At 35.2% G+C, this 17,394-nt stretch overlaps 1 protein-coding gene across 1 annotated transcript in view; it reads right to left on the bottom strand.

The window, feature by feature from the left end:
- Nucleotides 1–17,394, bottom strand: part of CFAP54 (cilia and flagella associated 54) — a 250,797-nt gene that overhangs the window by 123,909 nt on the left and 109,494 nt on the right. Inside the window, exons 31-38 of the mRNA XM_014530050.1 lie at nt 11,579–11,693; nt 10,945–11,042; nt 10,033–10,263; nt 8,679–8,821; nt 6,980–7,161; nt 5,213–5,440; nt 2,784–3,007; nt 2,550–2,685 (exon numbers count right to left, since the gene is read on the bottom strand). Of these exons, the coding sequence (XP_014385536.1) occupies nt 2,550–2,685; nt 2,784–3,007; nt 5,213–5,440; nt 6,980–7,161; nt 8,679–8,821; nt 10,033–10,263; nt 10,945–11,042; nt 11,579–11,693 (1,357 nt within the window). The remainder of the gene's footprint in view (nt 1–2,549; nt 2,686–2,783; nt 3,008–5,212; nt 5,441–6,979; nt 7,162–8,678; nt 8,822–10,032; nt 10,264–10,944; nt 11,043–11,578; nt 11,694–17,394) is intronic.

The following is a 17,394-nucleotide window of genomic DNA, read 5'->3' on the forward strand; positions in this document are numbered from 1 at the left end:
GAGAATATTAAAGAGTTATAAATACTATACAGAGAAATAAAGCAAACAAGCACAAAATTTTTAATAGAGTAATGAAGAAAGTACTCACAGAGAATATGGCATTTAACAAAAATGCAAGAGAAAAGGCAAGGGAAAAGTCAATATGGATATTGGGGAGAGGAGGATTCCAAGCAGGGGAACAGCAAAGGCAAAGACCCTGAGGCAGAACTGTCTTCAAGAACAGGGCAACCAGAGGAGGAGTCATAGGAGAGGAGTTACTGGGGGATACACGGGGAGAAGTTATATAGGGCATTAAGGCCATGATAGGATGTTCACTTTAACTCTGAAGCAGATGGGAAGCTGCTTTTGGGTTTAAAACGGGGTAATGACATGGTTGACTTAGGTTTTTAAAAGTTGTTCTATCTACTGCATTGAGACTAGACTGTGGGCTGGAGGCAGAGTTTCAAGGAGGTTGGAAGCAAGACCACTAATTAGGAAGTCATTGCATTGATCAAAGAAAATATAACTGTAGCTTGGATCAGAGCAGGGGTTGTGGAGGTAGCAAGATGTGGTAAGGTTCTGAATAAATTTTGAAGGTAGGGGATTTGGCAACCAATTTGAAGTGCAGTGTGAAAGCAAGAGAAGAATCAGGGGTGTCCCTGAGCAGCTGGCCTGAGCAGCTAGGAGAGTGGTGTTGTTCAGTGGTTGAGCGTCAACCTATGAACCAGGAGGTCACAGTTCGATTCCTGGTCAGGGCACATGACCAGGTTGTGGGCTCTATCTCCAGTCGGGGGCATGCAGGAGGCAGCCAATCAATAATTCTCTCTCATCATTGATGTTTCTATCTCTCACTCTCCTTCTCCCTTCCTCTCTGAAATCAATAAAAATATATTTTGAAAATTAAAAAACAACAACAATGTGGAGGACTTGGCAGAACAGGTTTGTTTGAGATGAGCTAAATGTGAGAAGTGTATTAAATATCTAAGAGACAATGTTGATTGGGCAGTCTGGTATTTTGATGAGCCAATTTGGTTAGGCTAAACCATGAAGGCTAATGAAGGGAAGAATCTATTTTTTAACATACATAAACCTCAATCCAGTTATTCAATCAAACTGTAATCTAGGTGCTATTATGAAAGAATTTGGCAGATACTAATTAAAGTTCCTAATAAATTGACTTTAATTAGGGAGATTATCCTAGGTGGGCCTAACCCAATCAGGTAAGTCCTTGACAGTGCAGGTGATCTCCAGACTCCAAATTCCAACCAGCCTCCAGATCTAAAACTGTTCTGCCCCCAGTGGATTCTCCCTGAGTGACTTCTTATGGATAACAACTTCTGGCCACACCTGTAGGGTCCCTTCCTGCTCTTGATCCTAACTGCCTACCCTACAGATTTTGGACTTGCTTAGTCAGCCCCCATGATCATATAAGCCAAATCCTTGTAATAAATCTAGAGAGATAGATGATAGGTAGGTAGATGATAGATAGATAGATAGATAGATAGATAGATAGATAGATAGATAGATAGATCTTACTAGTTATGCTTCTCTTATTGAACCCTGACTGGTACAGGCAATTAGATATGTCAATACAGAATTCAGGAGAAAGGTCTATAATGGAGATGTAATTTTGATAGTCATTATCATAAAGATGATACTCAGACCCAAGACTGAATTAACTCACCATGTCAAAGAATGTGCACAGAGAAGACAGAGGACCAAGAACAGAGTCTTGGGACACACTTAACACTAAGATATTGGGGAGAATGGGAGTAAGCAACAAAGAAGACAGAAGAGGAACCCCTATCTCTCTTGTCTGCAACACTGCAGCCTGGGGCCTTCTTTCTGTCCCATCTCAGGTCCTCTGCCCTTCTTCCTTTGGACTGGAATGCTCTTTTTCAATGAATGGCTGGTGCCTTCCCACCAAAGGTTACCAGCTCCAAGAGGCCTTGCCGATCATGCTTGCTAAAGTCTCCACCTCCAACCACAGCCTATCTCTATCCTATTGACCTAGCTTGTTTCTTCAGAGAACTTCCACTAATTATAAATCTTTTAATACATCAGTTTACATGTTTATTATCTGATCCTCCTGCCACCCCTCCAAAATTAAGCCCCATGAAGCAAGAACTCAGACTGTATTCTATCTACATAGAATATACAGGAGGAAAGGATATGCAAAGGCCATGGGGAAGCTTTGTGAAAAGAAGAAATGGAGTCCTTGCAGGGCAGCTGCAACACATAGGCACACAGACAGGTATAGGGGCAGGCACTGGATGTCAGCACCCACGGATGCCAGAGGCCCGTGGGCAGGACTATATGAATGTAATGGCTCTGATACTGGCTCAAACACTGTCCTCAGTGTTGCTAATGGATAAATGAGCCCTGATAAGAACTTATTTTAGTTTACCCTGTTATAGAAAATACTGGCACACAGCTGGCTTTCAATAATGTTTGTTGATTTGAATGATAAATGCCTACATGAAACGTATAACATTTATCTAATTCCTAAATCTTTGTTACATGTGTACTAATAAGAAATCACAACTGCATAAATAATAGAGTCAACCCACCTTCTCATTATATTCGGCCTCATATCTTACACAAGGTTGTTGAATAATATCTGGGCCCTCGAACTTGTATATTCTCAGAAGGAGCTGGCGCTGTGCATACACCAGGAGTGGTGTCACTTGCTCTGTGTATCTCTCACTAGACAGGGTAAAAATACATTAAAAAGCAAACATTAGTTAAAACATTTTTTTTCAGTGAAGTCTATCACTTTTAATTGCCCTTACACCAGTACTTACTGTGAAATTATATTGAATTGAATGGCAAGTGCTACTAGTGTTTCCCATTTTTCTACTTGATACAAAAGTTCCAGAGATTTTAATACAAAATCATGGATCCATTTCAAATCAACCATATTTACATTATCCAAAGGATGCTCAAAAGTAAGGCTAGAACCACCATTATCATTTTTAATATTTCCATAGCAACTTGGAACACTGTATTCTCCTTTTTCTTCAATAATCTGCAGGAAGCACATTAAAAGTGTGATTCCAGATTTTATTACACATTTTTTGAAAGTTGAATGTGATATATAAAAATACAATATGGAAAAGACTGAACAGAAAAAATTCAGAATATTTTTATTACACAAATGAAACTTCATAACGCTACCTAATGTAATGTAACTTTTGTGATGATGGAAATGTGCTGCTACGTCTGTGTTGTTCTAAAGAGCAGCCACCCAGCACATGTGGGTACTGAGCTATTGAAGTGTGACTAGTGCAATGATAATTTCAATTTTATTTCATTTTCATTTATTTAGCCTTAACTTAAATAGCCACATATGGCCCTGGCCGGTGTGGCTCAGTTGGTTAAATCCCAGGTTTAGGATTCAACCCCCGGTGGGGCAAGTGTGGAAGGCAACTGATGGATGTTTCACTCTCACATCGATGTTCCTCTCTCTTCCTCTCTCTCTCTCTTCCTTCCTCTCTCTCTAAAAAAATAATAATAATGTTAAACAGCCACATATGGCTAGTCATTACTATATTAGCACAGACTAAAGTCTATACTTTTTGAGCATAGTCACTATCTAAGTTAGGATATTGAACCTAATTTTTAAGGAAAAACAGGTTTTATTATATACAAATAATTAAGTTTCCCTAATACATTGGTTACATTCATCAGTTTGTAGAATAATATATGCAATTCCATGATGCAAAGGTCAAATCTATTGAGAAGGAAGTGTTCTAGAAGACCCTCTTTTAGCCTAAGTTAAAGCATTACTGTGTGAGTGTTGTGTTCCAAGCTTTGAGTGTCCAGAGTATATGTTGAATCTCTGTTATAAAGGTGCATATATTTATGACTACTATGTTTTCCTGGTTAATAGAGCCTCTTCCCACAATGAAATGTCCCTTTTTATCTCTCAAGTGTTTCTTGATTTGAAGACTATTTTATCTAATATTAATATAGCCTCAACAGTTTTTTTTATACCTACTGTTTTTATGATATATCTCTTTCTACTGTTTTATTTTTAATCTATCTTTTTCTTTATATTCAGATTCTTATCTTGAGGACAAGTACAGGTGTCTTTCTTTTTAATCCAATCAGATAATCTCTGCCTTTTAATTGGGATGTTCAATCCACATATATTTAAAACTAGAGGCCTGGTGCACAAAATTTGTGCATGGGTAGGGTCCCTAGGCCTGGCCAGTGATCAGGGCTGATCAGGGCCTTCTGGCTGCTGGCCGGGGTCTCTCTTCTCCAGCTGCTAGCTGGGGCCTTCCTTTGTTCTGTGCCGCCCCTGGTGGTCAGCACATCATAGCAAGCGATAGAACTCCTGGTGTCCCAGTCAAACTCCCACAGGGACACTTTGCATATTAGCCTTTTATATATATGTAGATGGTTATTGACATAATTTATTATTTTTCTATTTGTCCCATATGTTCCTTTTCCTTTTTTTCCTGCCTTCCTTAATTAACTATTATTTAGTTTTCCATTTTACTACTTTGGCTTTTTAGCTATATTTCTTTTTTAGTAGTTACTCTAGAGATTATTAAACACATCCTTAACTTATTACCATCCACTTAGAGTTAATATTGTACCACTTTATAGCTATATAAAGTGTAAAAACTTAGGACAGTTTAATTTTATTTACCATCCCAGTCTTTTATGCTATTGTTGCCATATATTTAACATCTGGAATTACTCCATGACTCAATGTGTTTATGTGTTCACTAATTTTCATTGTGTTTAGGATATGGCATGTTTGAATTTTATCAATTTTACTTTCTTGCTTTAAAGCCTAATGTATAAAATTTTAAATGTAAGTTCTATCAGATATGAAGTAACAGAACAGGCATAGAAAAAGCAGTGAAATAAAGATTTAAAAAACAAACTTTATGATCTCTTTTGGGATCTATCTTTTTCTTTCTTTATCAAAAGATTGCTATGAGGATTAAATGCACTAAGATCAGTTTATGTAGAAGCTGGGGCTTAGTAGATGTTACTTTCTGTTCCCTTTAAGAAATTAAATTTTCAGAGTAAGATATTTGTAATTAACAGCAATGCAAGATATATAGTGAACCAAATAATAATGAGAAGCAACTGAAATATAGATAAACCAACTAATAACTGAAGAAAAATATTAATTTCTACTTATCCCAAGCTGCATGGTACAAAAATATTTGTTAATTGAATACAATAAAAATAATTACCCAAACACTCTTACCTCAATAGAATTGGTATTTTGTAGTTCTATTAACATGTCAATAAGTAGGTCTGCTCCAAAATAGAATGGTAATACAGAGATAGAAAGGAAACCATCTCGACTAATAGGAAATACTTTACACAGGTCCACTGCTTGTTTAAGAAGGATCTGTAGCTCCTGAGAATAGTTCCAAAGGGCCCGACAGCAATTCTGAAGCAGAGTCCAAAAGCCGCCACGGTGAGCAAAAACCTAAAACAAACACAACATTCAGAAGACCCCAAAGTTCCAAAAGTTACACATCTCTGAACAACTTCATCTTTCTGCAATATTGATGTCAATAATAAAAATAACACCATTTGTTCTGTGCCAATTACATGTGCTAGATATTGTGGTAAGACCTTTGTATGCAGTATCTTACCTCCTTCTTACAATAGCTCCTATGAAGTAAGTATGTACTAGTATTCAATTCAATTTACAGATGAGGAAATGGAGCTAAGATCATAAATCTACTAAATGGTGAGCTGAGGTTTGCACTTCGGTGGTCTGACTCCAACACTCCTAGGTGCTGGGAACGTGGCAGTGAGCAAGAAAAGAAAGGTCTGTTCTCATGCTGCCTCAATTTATTAGGGGAGACCAACACTAGAAAAGTAGACAAATAAAAATATAATTTCACAAATAGTAAGTTGTAAAGAAAAATAAAACAGAAATGAACTAGGACCTCACAAGGGTAAGAGAACATATCCTTTTAGACAGAGTGGTCAGGAGAGAAGTCCTCTCTGAGGAGGTAACTTCCTGAATGTGAGTTGAACAAATCATGTGAAGGTGGTGATGGGGATGTTGGGTAGGGGAGAGCAGTTGAGGCTGAGGGGACAGCAAGTTAAACGCATGGAGGATGAACCAGAGGGCTTAGAAGCAAACAAGTTTACTGGTTTCAAGACCACTGAGGGGAGAGTGGACACAACAAAAGCAAGAGGAGCTGAGTGCTGAGAGGTGAGCAAGACCCACACCTTCTAGGTCTTGAAGCTGGTGGAAAGGAAAGCAGGATGCAATGTCATGGTCAAGGAGATGATGTGGATTACTTTACAGTTTTAAAAAGCCTCTCTCTCCACTCCACAGAGAATATGAGAACTTAAGTGTGTTTCTTTCTTGTATAGAAAGGGTACATTTTCTCTCACCTCTTAAGAGGATTAAAGGATCTCCCTCCTTACTAAGAGAAAAAGGAAATTAATTTCTTTGTAGCAAATGACTCCAATTTGAGTTTCATAATCTACCATATAATATTTAAGAAGAAAAAGAGAACATTTGAGAAGAAACACAAGTGGCCTGTAGAACCAGAGGCCTGGGGCAGAGGCAGATCTTACCTGTGGTCTAGAAAGATCTTCCCCTGGTAGAGGAAAGAAAGGGGTCTATGGTGGCCCAGGAAGGATCAAGTTTCCAGAGAGAAAACCCTGTGTCATCAAAGAAACCCATGTCCCAAGTTTGGCAAGAAAGCAGCAGGGGGTGTGTGAATATCCATGAAGACTGTGTAAACAGGAACAAAGGCCACCTCTTCTCTAGGCGAATGGATGGCTGATGGTGAAAGGAGCTCACCCCTCTCCCTGACAACTTGACAATGTGTAAGACCTCATTACCAAACCTCAAAAATGACTAAAAGAAAACCCAACAAATTTAGTCTTAAAACTGAAACTAAAATTATACATAGTAAGCAAATAGATACATCTTACACACCCAAATTTATGGGTTGAGATTTATGTCTACCACATTAGCAAAAATGAAAGACCACCTTACCATTGCTCTCCTACAATGTAAAAAGATTTTCATAAAATGGTCCAATAGACTCAAAGTTGCTGCTCTATCCTTTTCTTTAGCAATAAGAACTCCCTGAAAGTCAGGGTCATTAGCTGTTTGTATCTTAGAATCAGTTTCATCATTCATTTGGGAATCAATAAATATTGAAAACTCTTCAGCATCTACAGTACAAAAATATAGGATAACGTTATTTGCAAACAGAGAGTTAAGTTCCAGAAAACACAGTAGGTGGTAAGTATCAAATGAGTAATTCAGATAAGAACGGCTATATAATTTTGGAGAAAGGACAGGATTATCACAAACACAATGAATCAGGGAAGGTTTCTAAAGAAAGAAGCACTTAGATTAGGTCTTAAAAGGTAGCATGATTCAGCTATGAGGGAAAACTATGGAGAAGAATATTCCAGGCAGGGATTATGGCCAAGGTATGTCTTGTGTTTTTTTTAGGGAACAATGACAGGATCGCACTGTTTCTTAATTTACCCCAAAACTGGCCATTCTCAGGATGCATACACTAAAAGGGATTAGGCAGTGCAGCAACCCAGGCCACTCATTCTCCTGTTGGTGTGGTATAAAAACACAGAGGATTTCTCCTGCCGCAAACCTTCTCTTACTAGTAGAACTCTGCATTAAATAGTAAGTCTCAATAGCAAAATATTCTATTGCTGACTTCATGGAACTCTAAGATAGAGAGCTAGTTTTAACAAAAATCAAGAAACTATATATTACAATCTACATACAAAACTCAGACTCTTTCTAGGCTAGGAAATTTACTTTCAAATACTTCAATATTCATAGTATGACATGCAGGTACTCACTAAACTTAATCTACACCCTAGAAGAAACTAGAAAGCACGTCAAATACCTCAAATATGAATCAACTCTCCTGGGGCAGTGTGCCAGCATATGAAATACCTTTTTCAGCAATAAGTTACATAGTACTTAAAATACCATTATTAGAAATCAACGTAAGAGACTTTGTAACAGCATAAAAAATCTTATAATTTTTTATTTGTGAAGTGAGTGGTATTCAAGGTAGGTGATTGTTCAGGTATAATGTCATCGGTGCCATTGGAGAGCCCTGCTCACTTGCATCTCTCCAACCTCTTAGAGGCCCCTGTCACCTGGCCTGGTGACAATATCGGTTGGTTCTGCCATCAGAATAGTATGGCAACCATCTTGGAGTAAGCTCTCATGGAAGTTGCTAGTTGGAGATCATAAGACAAGAGTAGACTGACCGGAGTTAGAATCGGTTCGATTGAACAGCTAGCTATATGACTGTTTTCATGCCTGCCTGCATCACTATGTTTGGTGGAATTTATTCTAAAACTTACTTCCACTAAAATATAACCCCTTGACCACTGGGGGCTACCAACACTTCTAAAAGAACATTATATTTGCTAAACAACCAAGCTATTTTAAGTCAGAACACATTATAGGTATTTCCAAATATATATGATACTACCATAAAAATTGAAATTTTTAAAAGTAAGAGTCTCCTACAAAATATTACAATTCAACTAAATTCCTGGGTCATTGGGAAATGGTGCATGTAATTCTGTATGTCTGCCCAGTGTGTGTGTGTGTGTGTGTGTGTGTGTGTGTGTGTGTGTGTGTTTGTGGGTCATTAGTGAATAAAAATCTAGAGGCAATTTGATAATATGTTTACTTATTTTACCTGATGGTAAATTGATCCTTCTTTTTTTAGCTGTATGAAGGAAATCAAGCATCACTTTATAGTTTTCTAGAGTCAATTTTCCTGTTGGTAATACTGTTCCTGAATTATATAATGAGAATATACTAGGATCACATGATCGGAAACTGCAAGAGGGAAAAAATCTTATTGAAAAACATTATAAGTAAAATTGAATTAAATGTCAAATACAACCTACTTTAATGTTTTAAATATTTGTGAGTTAGTGTTCTGTATGTTGCTGCCAGAGAAATTTCTTATCACAGCCCTGCTCAAAAACTCTTAATGATCTCCCACTGTATATAAATTAAAGTCCAGACTTAATAGACTGTTAAGACTCTCCATGACCTGGAACTGACCTACTTTGCAAATTATCTTATACCACTCTCTATCATATACCCTAGATTTGGGTTAGACTATTTGGGGTTCTTATCCTCAGTTTTTCCTACCTGGGCTCTAACTCCTGTTTTCCACCCACCTGGAGTGCCTATTTCTCTAACCATACATTTCTAAATCTTGCCTATCTATCAAGAGACAGGCCAAGTGGCCCTCCCACATTAAATCTTTCCTGTTAGTCTCAGCCAGAGTAAAGTGACCTTCCTGGGAACAAAGAAGACTTTATGAGTACTTTGTCTGCTCCCATTATCTAGAATTATCCATGAACATTTGTGATCTACCCTACTAAATTCTAACTTTCATATCCTGTTCATGCTTGCATGCCCACTGCACCTATCTCAGGATCTTGTGTCTAACAGGTGCTCAACAAATCTTTTTAAATGACTCTACATCACATTTTTAATGGCTGCATAGTATTCCATTTATGTATTTATCTTCTCTTTTTATCTCCCATAACACTTCAGCCAAAGATATTCATTAAGAGCTCAAAAATGTCTTTTGAATTAATAAGAAAAACTCTATATGAGAATATATGATCTATGTTTATAGAGGCTTACAATATATATTCATGGAGGCTTAAAATATCTCTAAATGAAATAGAAATTTGCCTAACGCCCACTAATGTCTACAGTTATTATGCAATTAATATTAAATTCCTCTTGGAATTATATTTTCTCCTTTTACTAAAAGTTTTATTGAGAAACATAGTCAAGATATATGCAAATTAGTACTTCATAAGAGCTTATATCCATCACCTGTTTGGGAAAGATTCTAAGATAACAAATTTATCAATAGAAAAAAAAGAAATGTATCAATCACCAAGCAAGACAGAAGCACTCTGTAAACCTCCTTAAGTTATTATCAACATTGAAGCCCTGGACATACAAATACAATCCATGTTCTTGAAACCTCAAAAGTATTACTTATTGATAATATACTATACCTGACCATTGCATGTGAAATGCCAAATTTCATCTTCAGACGTTCCCCTAGCTTTATTAAAAGCATGTTGAAGTGTGCATTTGCCAGATACAGGTTCATCTGAGCCCTCCAGGGCATCTCTTCAAGCCACATTTGACGGAACCTCTTCTTTTTAATATAATTAAGTATTAGAGGATTCAAGTTATCTACCAGGAATCGATGTGCTATTTTTCTAACATCAAATCTCTTATTTCTGCCAAGGGACAAAGAAGTTTTGAAATTATACAAACTTTCAGATATTTGAAGAGAAATGATTCCAATTTGTACATAATCAAGAAGTCACTTGGCTGCCCTTATGCAAATGTAACAGGCTTATTTATCATTTACTTAGTACTAAAAATGTAAAATAGGACAATAAAGAAGGCACAAGAATGAGCACAAGGGACAAAGTCACTACATATTGTCTCCAATTCTCTCTGATGTCTATGTCCTAAGCTCAAACCAAACAGAGCTTTTCTTTTCTATAACCAAAAGGCCACCGAGATTAGACAAATAAATTATAACATAATTGTTCACATTCATCAATTAACTTAAATATTAAACAAGAAAATCATTTCTCTGTGTGGTTCCTTGAAAAATAATAAAGTAAAATTTTTTTTTAACTTTAGCTAGACTGGAAGGAAATAAAACATCACTCATAATGATAAATAAAATAAGTTCATAAAACCATACTCAATATGATCTGGAAAAAAACTAGTATTTCAAAAATTTTCTAGTTAGTACGTAATTTAAGTATAAAATACATTTGTTTAAAATTATTCCTATCAAAATCTCAAAATGCTCTTAGCTCTCTAGTTAAGCAGTATACCCCTAAAGCCCAAATAATGGGCTTCAAGTAAATGTTTACTGAATAAATTAAATAATAAATGAATACCTTTCACGTTCTGGCAATTCAGAAACATGTGGATTTTTGGATAAAAAGTCTCTTAGAGTTCCCTTTTTTTTACATTTTCTTTTTGGTATTTCTGTAGTCTTAATACAGGAGAAAACAAAAATTAAGTTCTGAATACAATATTATAATTAACTCACACTCTAATGTCTATCTATTGACATTTAAATACAGTGGTTTCTTTATACCCCCACTTAAAATTATTATCAAAAGTAACAAAAGTATCCCTGTAAACAAAAAAAAATATGATTACAAAAATATCCAAATGAGCCCTGATCGATATGGCTCAGCTGGTTGGAGTATAGTCCTGTATACCAGAAGGTGGCGAGTTCAATTCCTGGTCAGGGCACATACCCAGGTTGCAGGTTCAATCCCCAGTGGGGGCACATGTAGGAGGCAACTGATCGATGTTTCTCTCTCGCATCAATGTCCTCTCTCTCAAATAAATTTTAAAAATTAAAAAATATATCCATTTGAAAACTTAAGAATTGTAATGTATAGTTATAAAATTATGCTTGTATTTCCTTCTGTTTCATGTTATAATAAATTATAATGCAGCCAATCGTCTGTAGATACATATATCTCTTCATTTCATTTGCTCAAAACTCATGAAACTTACTTTCCCAATCTCCATTACTGCAGCTTTGTACTTCTTCACAGATTTATCCATTTTTTGACCCCAAATATTGTCCTTATGTTTAATTTTTTTCATTCCAAGTAAGGACTCATTTCTCCTAATACAAAAAAGGAAAAGTTTGTTAAATGAATCTGCAAGAATTTACAAAACTACCCCAAAGTAATAAATCTTTAATGAGTGTTGTCACTAAAATTATGCAAGAAGAATTTCCAAAATTGTTTGTGTCCTATGCATAGACTGTAATATTCCTGGTTATCAAGGATTAGTTGGCCTCTCAAAAGACCAAAATGTAAATAGTACCATAAAATTTGATTTAGAGCTGACGTGTGATGCAGAAAAAATGGAATTGCACCAAAAATAAAACATGAACATTTCATCATAAAACTGAGAAGATAACTACATAAAAGTGACCCTAGACAAGCTACCCTGCTTCCAACAGATTTGTCTTTTTGGTTCCATCATGTACAAGCTTCCAGTCACTATCACCTTCTGGATACCAATAAGAACTAAGCATTTTAGATTACTATGTACTAAACTCTCTCCCTTCCCCCAATCACCTATAGGGAATCTTAATCTTGTTTTTTGTTTGTTTGTTTGTTTTCTAAATCTGTCATGGATCCCTGTGGCTCACTCTTCAAACACTATAAAGTCTCTCAATATCCCACCCTCTAATGATAATTATCACCTATTTTTCCTGAAATATCTATATTTTCTAAAATTTTTATTTCTTTTGGTAAGTACAGCAAAACCCTGTTGTAACATGATAAACAGGATCCAAAGCTTGAATTGAATAACATGTAGGGTCACATTGATGCAAGGCTAATGAAATGACCAGGTGAGTCTGGATAGCTAGTTCTAGGAGTTACAGTTCTAAATTCATCATGCTCCCATGGGTAGTTGGCCTCTTGCTTCAATTTTGATGATGATGAGCCTGGATCCTGTGGTTGGTTGGAGCTCCAGCCCAGCTACAGCAATTCCAAGAATCTCCAGTTAGTTCGGTATTCATTTTGGCAAATGTTTTGTCTGTCTGAACTAGGAAGGCTTGACCAGTGATGGATGGATTTGGAGATCCATCCTGTGTAATAGGCAACTTGAGACTGGTCTCTTCCTTACTTCCTCCTTATCCCACCCCATAGAATGCCTGAACTGGTTACTGTATTCCATGAAAAGACAGAAAGGAGGGAAATGAGGTCACAAATGTACACTTGGACTACTGTCTTCCCAATCCTCTCAGCATTCTCCTCCATGCTCAGCAGAATTCTCATCCACTGAATGAATTAAATGCTTCATAGAATGCTTCCTCCTAATTTTGGTTGCTTTTTGTTTATGTTGTATTATAAAAAAATAGCATTTATAAATTTTTATACAGTCAGAATTACTGATCTTTGATTTCATAGTTTATTCCTTATTTAATTACTTATATTAGTTCGTGTTTCTGGCTCAAAACATTGAGTCACAATGGCTGTCTACCTATTATTTCAAAAAAACTTTATACTTTAGCTGATAGTATAAATTTCTCCTTTTACTTTTTAATTTTTCAAATATTATTATACTAGCCTATTCCATCTAAATTGATCTGACTGGAATTACATTAAACCTATAAATTAAATTGAAGATAATAGAAATCTTTACAATATTCCATCTGCCCATTGAGCAATATACTATGTCTTTCCATTTATTCAAGTCATTCTTTTTAATATCTCTTAGTAAAGATATTTGGCCTTCTTTATATTAACCCAAGTCCTCTCACAACTCCTAATAAATTTAATCTTGTACTTCACAGAAATGGATACTTTTTCTATTGTACATTTTAATTGATATAGGAAAGCTATTGATTTTGCAGTTTTACATCTAGCCATCCTGTGGAATGCTATTATTAGTTCACATAGATTTCAGTTAATTAGCTTGTTAAGTTAAAAAATAATTATTTGTGCTCTTGCCTGGTGGCTCAGTTGGTTGGAACATCATCTTATACACCAAAATATTGAGGGTTCAATCCCTGGTCAGGGCACCTATGGAGGTAACTGATCAATGTTTATGTCTCAAATCAATGTTTTTTTTCTCTCTCTCCCTTCCTCTCTCTTTCTAAAATAAATATTTTTAAATACATCCTTGGGTGAGGATTTTTTAAAGTATTATTATTATTGGCAAATCTCAATCATTTTCTCTTCATTTTCAATGTACTTTATTGTAGGATTCATTTGACAAACATTTTGAGACCCTTTTATGTGATAATTACATAAATTGTCATTTCTATTTTAATGCATTGGCAAGAACTTTCAAAACAATGTTAAGTGATAGAAGGAATAATAGGTTTCTTTGCTGTAGAGCTTATTTTAACAGAAAATATTCTTCTAATCCTAATTTGCCAGGAGTGATTGCTCAATTTCACATGACTTTGAGCATCTACTAAAGACTCCTTTGACTACCAGTGATAACTATATATTTTTTCTTTATTGATTAAGGTATTACATATGAGTCCTTATTCCCCTTTTGTCCCCAATAACCCCCCCCTCCACTCATGCCCTCACCCCCTTAGTGTCTGTGTCCATTGGTTAGGCTTATATGCATGCATATAAGTCCTTTGGTACTATATTTACAGATTTATTACTCCTATATTTGTATTGAGAATAAAATTTATATTTCATTGATGAATTAATAAGCTAGTATATTATTTTGGATTTTTGCTCCTATATACTGCTAAGTAAAAACAACCCATAATTTTCTATTTTTATTGTCTTTTCATAAAACTGTATCAGAGTCTGTTGTGATAAATTTAGCAGGAGACTTTCTACCCATATTCTGAAGTAGCTTTATGTAAAATAAAAATTATTTGTTTCTTTAAAAACTGAAAGAATGCCCAGCCACGGTGGCTCAGTGGTTGAGCATCAACCTGTGAACCAGGAGGTCATGATTCAATTCCCAGTCAGGGCATACGCCCGAGTTGCAGGCTCAATCCCTGATTGTGGAAGAGGCAGCCGATCAAGGAGTCTCTCTCATCATTTATGTTTCTATCACCCTCTCCCTTCCTCTCTGAAATCAATAAAAATATATTTTTAAAAAAAAGAAATGAAGTCTGAAAGAACTAGCCTAAAAATTTTTGAGCTATCCAATATTTTTACAACTTCAATAAATTCTAAATTAATTTTTTCTAGATAATTACCACTTTCAGTTAGGTTTTCAAATTTATTCGTATGAAATTGTAATTAGTTAGCTAATGTTTCTTTAACCACTTCAAATTTATTATTATTTTCTCTTGGATTACTTGTATTTTGCTTTTTCTTATTATGCCAGCCAAAAATTTACATAATTTAGTTATAACTTCAGAGAACCAGCTCTAACAGTTCTCAATAGAACTAGTTTAAAACCAACTTATAATTGATTAATTTCAACTTCCATTTTCTCCTTTCTTAGATTTTATTTTTCTAATTTTGTGAGTTCAATAAAAGTTCATTTAATTTTATTTTTCCTGTTTAGTAATAAAAGCTTCTAAAGCTAAAAATGTGTCTTTAACTGCTGCTTTGAGTACAACTGATATTAGGGTTTCTTATTATCATTGTTTTTAAAAGGCTCTATACCTTTAGGTAGATTTCTTTTTTTATCCAATAATTTTATATGCCAGTAATTTATTTTGTTATGACATTTCAGTTTTATTGTACTATAAGAGAATGTGGTCTTTACAAATTTTAGTCTGAGTGATCTGAGTTTTGTTTTTTAGCATATTACTTTTTAAAAATTTAGTGAGTGCTTTAAATTAACTATATATATTAAATTATATAATTATATTCTTAATTATATTAGGTATATTTTCTATATCCTTTTTATTCCTTTTTTAAAGTAGCATGTTATATTCTAGGTTATTATGTTTCTGTCAAATAAGCCTTGTCTTTTCAGCAGTTATTTCCATATACTTTGACTTTTTGTTATGTAGAACATAAAAGTTTATAAAATAGCTTCATTGTGATTTATAAGCATTATTGGTAAAATCATCCACTTTGAATGTGAAAAGATGGCATTAAAACTAATTAACAAAAAGCCATCCGAAGTGGAAAGGAGGAGGTGAAACTGTCATTCGCAGATGACATGATATTATACATAGAAAACCCTAGGTATAAAACCCTATGTAAGTTCTTCCACATTGAACTTACAAAAAGACTCCATTAAAAACCTACTAGATTTAATAAATAAATTGGGCAATGCAGGAGGATATAATATTAACACCCAGAAATTGATGGTATTTTTATATATCAATAATGAACTCTCAGAAAGAGAAACTAAAAATACAATCCCATTTACCGTTGCAACAACAAAAAATAAGATACTTAGGAATAAACTTAACTAAGGAAGTAAAAGACCTGTACTCAGAAAACTACAGGATATTGAAAAAAGAGACAGAGGAAGATATAAACAAGTAGAAGAATATACTGTGTTAATGGATTGGTAGAATCAACATAATTAAAATGTCCATACTACCCAAAACAATCTATAGATTCAATGCAATTTTTATTAAAATACCAATGCATATTTCACATATCTAGAATAAACACTCCAAAAATTTATATGGAACCAAAAAAGACCTCGAATAGCCAGAGCAAACTTGAGAAAGAACAAAGTTGGAGGACTCACAATATCAGATATCAAGCTATATTACAAAGGCACTATACTCAAACAGCCTGTTACTGGCACAAGAACAGGCATATAGACCAAGGGAACAGAACAGAGAACCCAGAAATCGAACCAAGCCATTACACTTAATTAATATATGACAAAGGAGGCAAGAGCATACAATGGAGTCAAGACAGTCTCTTCAATAAATGGTGTTGGGAAAATTGGACAGGTACATGAAAAAAATGAAACTAGACCGCCAACTTACACAAGAATAAACTCAAAATTGATAAAAACTTAACGTAAGTCGTGAAACCATAAAAATCTTAGAAGAAACCATAGGTAGCTGACGAATTTCAGAGGGAAAGCGGGGGGTGGAGAGGGTGGGAGGGAGCAATGAACCTGGGAACTCATATGCATATATGCATAGCCCATGGACACAGACAATAGTGTGGTGAAGGCCTAGGAGGGGGCCGGTGCAGGGTGGAGGGCGTCAATGGGAAAAAAAAAAGGGGGGACATCTGTAATACTTTCAACAATAAAGATAAATTACAATTTTTTTAAAAAAAACTAACAAAAAGTAACATTCTTTAAGTATTGCCAGGACAATTGATAAAACTTTTAGGGGGTAAAAAACTAAAGTTTAATCTAAATCCCCATACCAAAAAAAAAAAAAAATCCATATGGATTAACACATTAAATAGAAACCATAATATCATAAAGTTGGAAGTAAATACAGCTGCATATGTGTCTGTTGCAGTATGAGAAAATTTCTTTGTTAAAACTGTTAAGCATGTGAACACAAAAGAAGACAGATATTACTATCAAAGCAGAAATGGAGGTGTTGCATCTGCCCCTCCTCTACACTCCCTGACTTGGCGAAGAGTGTCCTGAAACATCTGCTCAGCCTTAGAACAGAAATCTTTTAAAAATATATATATACTTTATTGATTTTTTACAGAGAGGAAGGGAGAGGGATAGAGTGTTAGAAACATCCATGAGAGAGAAACATCAATGAGCTGACTCCTGCACACCTTCTACTGGGGATGTGCCCGCAACCAAGGTACATGCCCTTGACTGGAATCGAACCTGGGACCCTTCAGTCTGCAGGCTGACGCTCTATCCACTGAGCCATAGCGGTTAGGGCAGAACTGAAAGTTTTACCTTCAGTTGGAACATGCTTATACCACTCA

The sequence above is a fragment of the Myotis brandtii genome, unplaced genomic scaffold (assembly GCF_000412655.1).
Source record: "Myotis brandtii unplaced genomic scaffold, ASM41265v1 scaffold708, whole genome shotgun sequence".
NCBI lineage: Eukaryota > Metazoa > Chordata > Mammalia > Chiroptera > Vespertilionidae > Myotis > Myotis brandtii.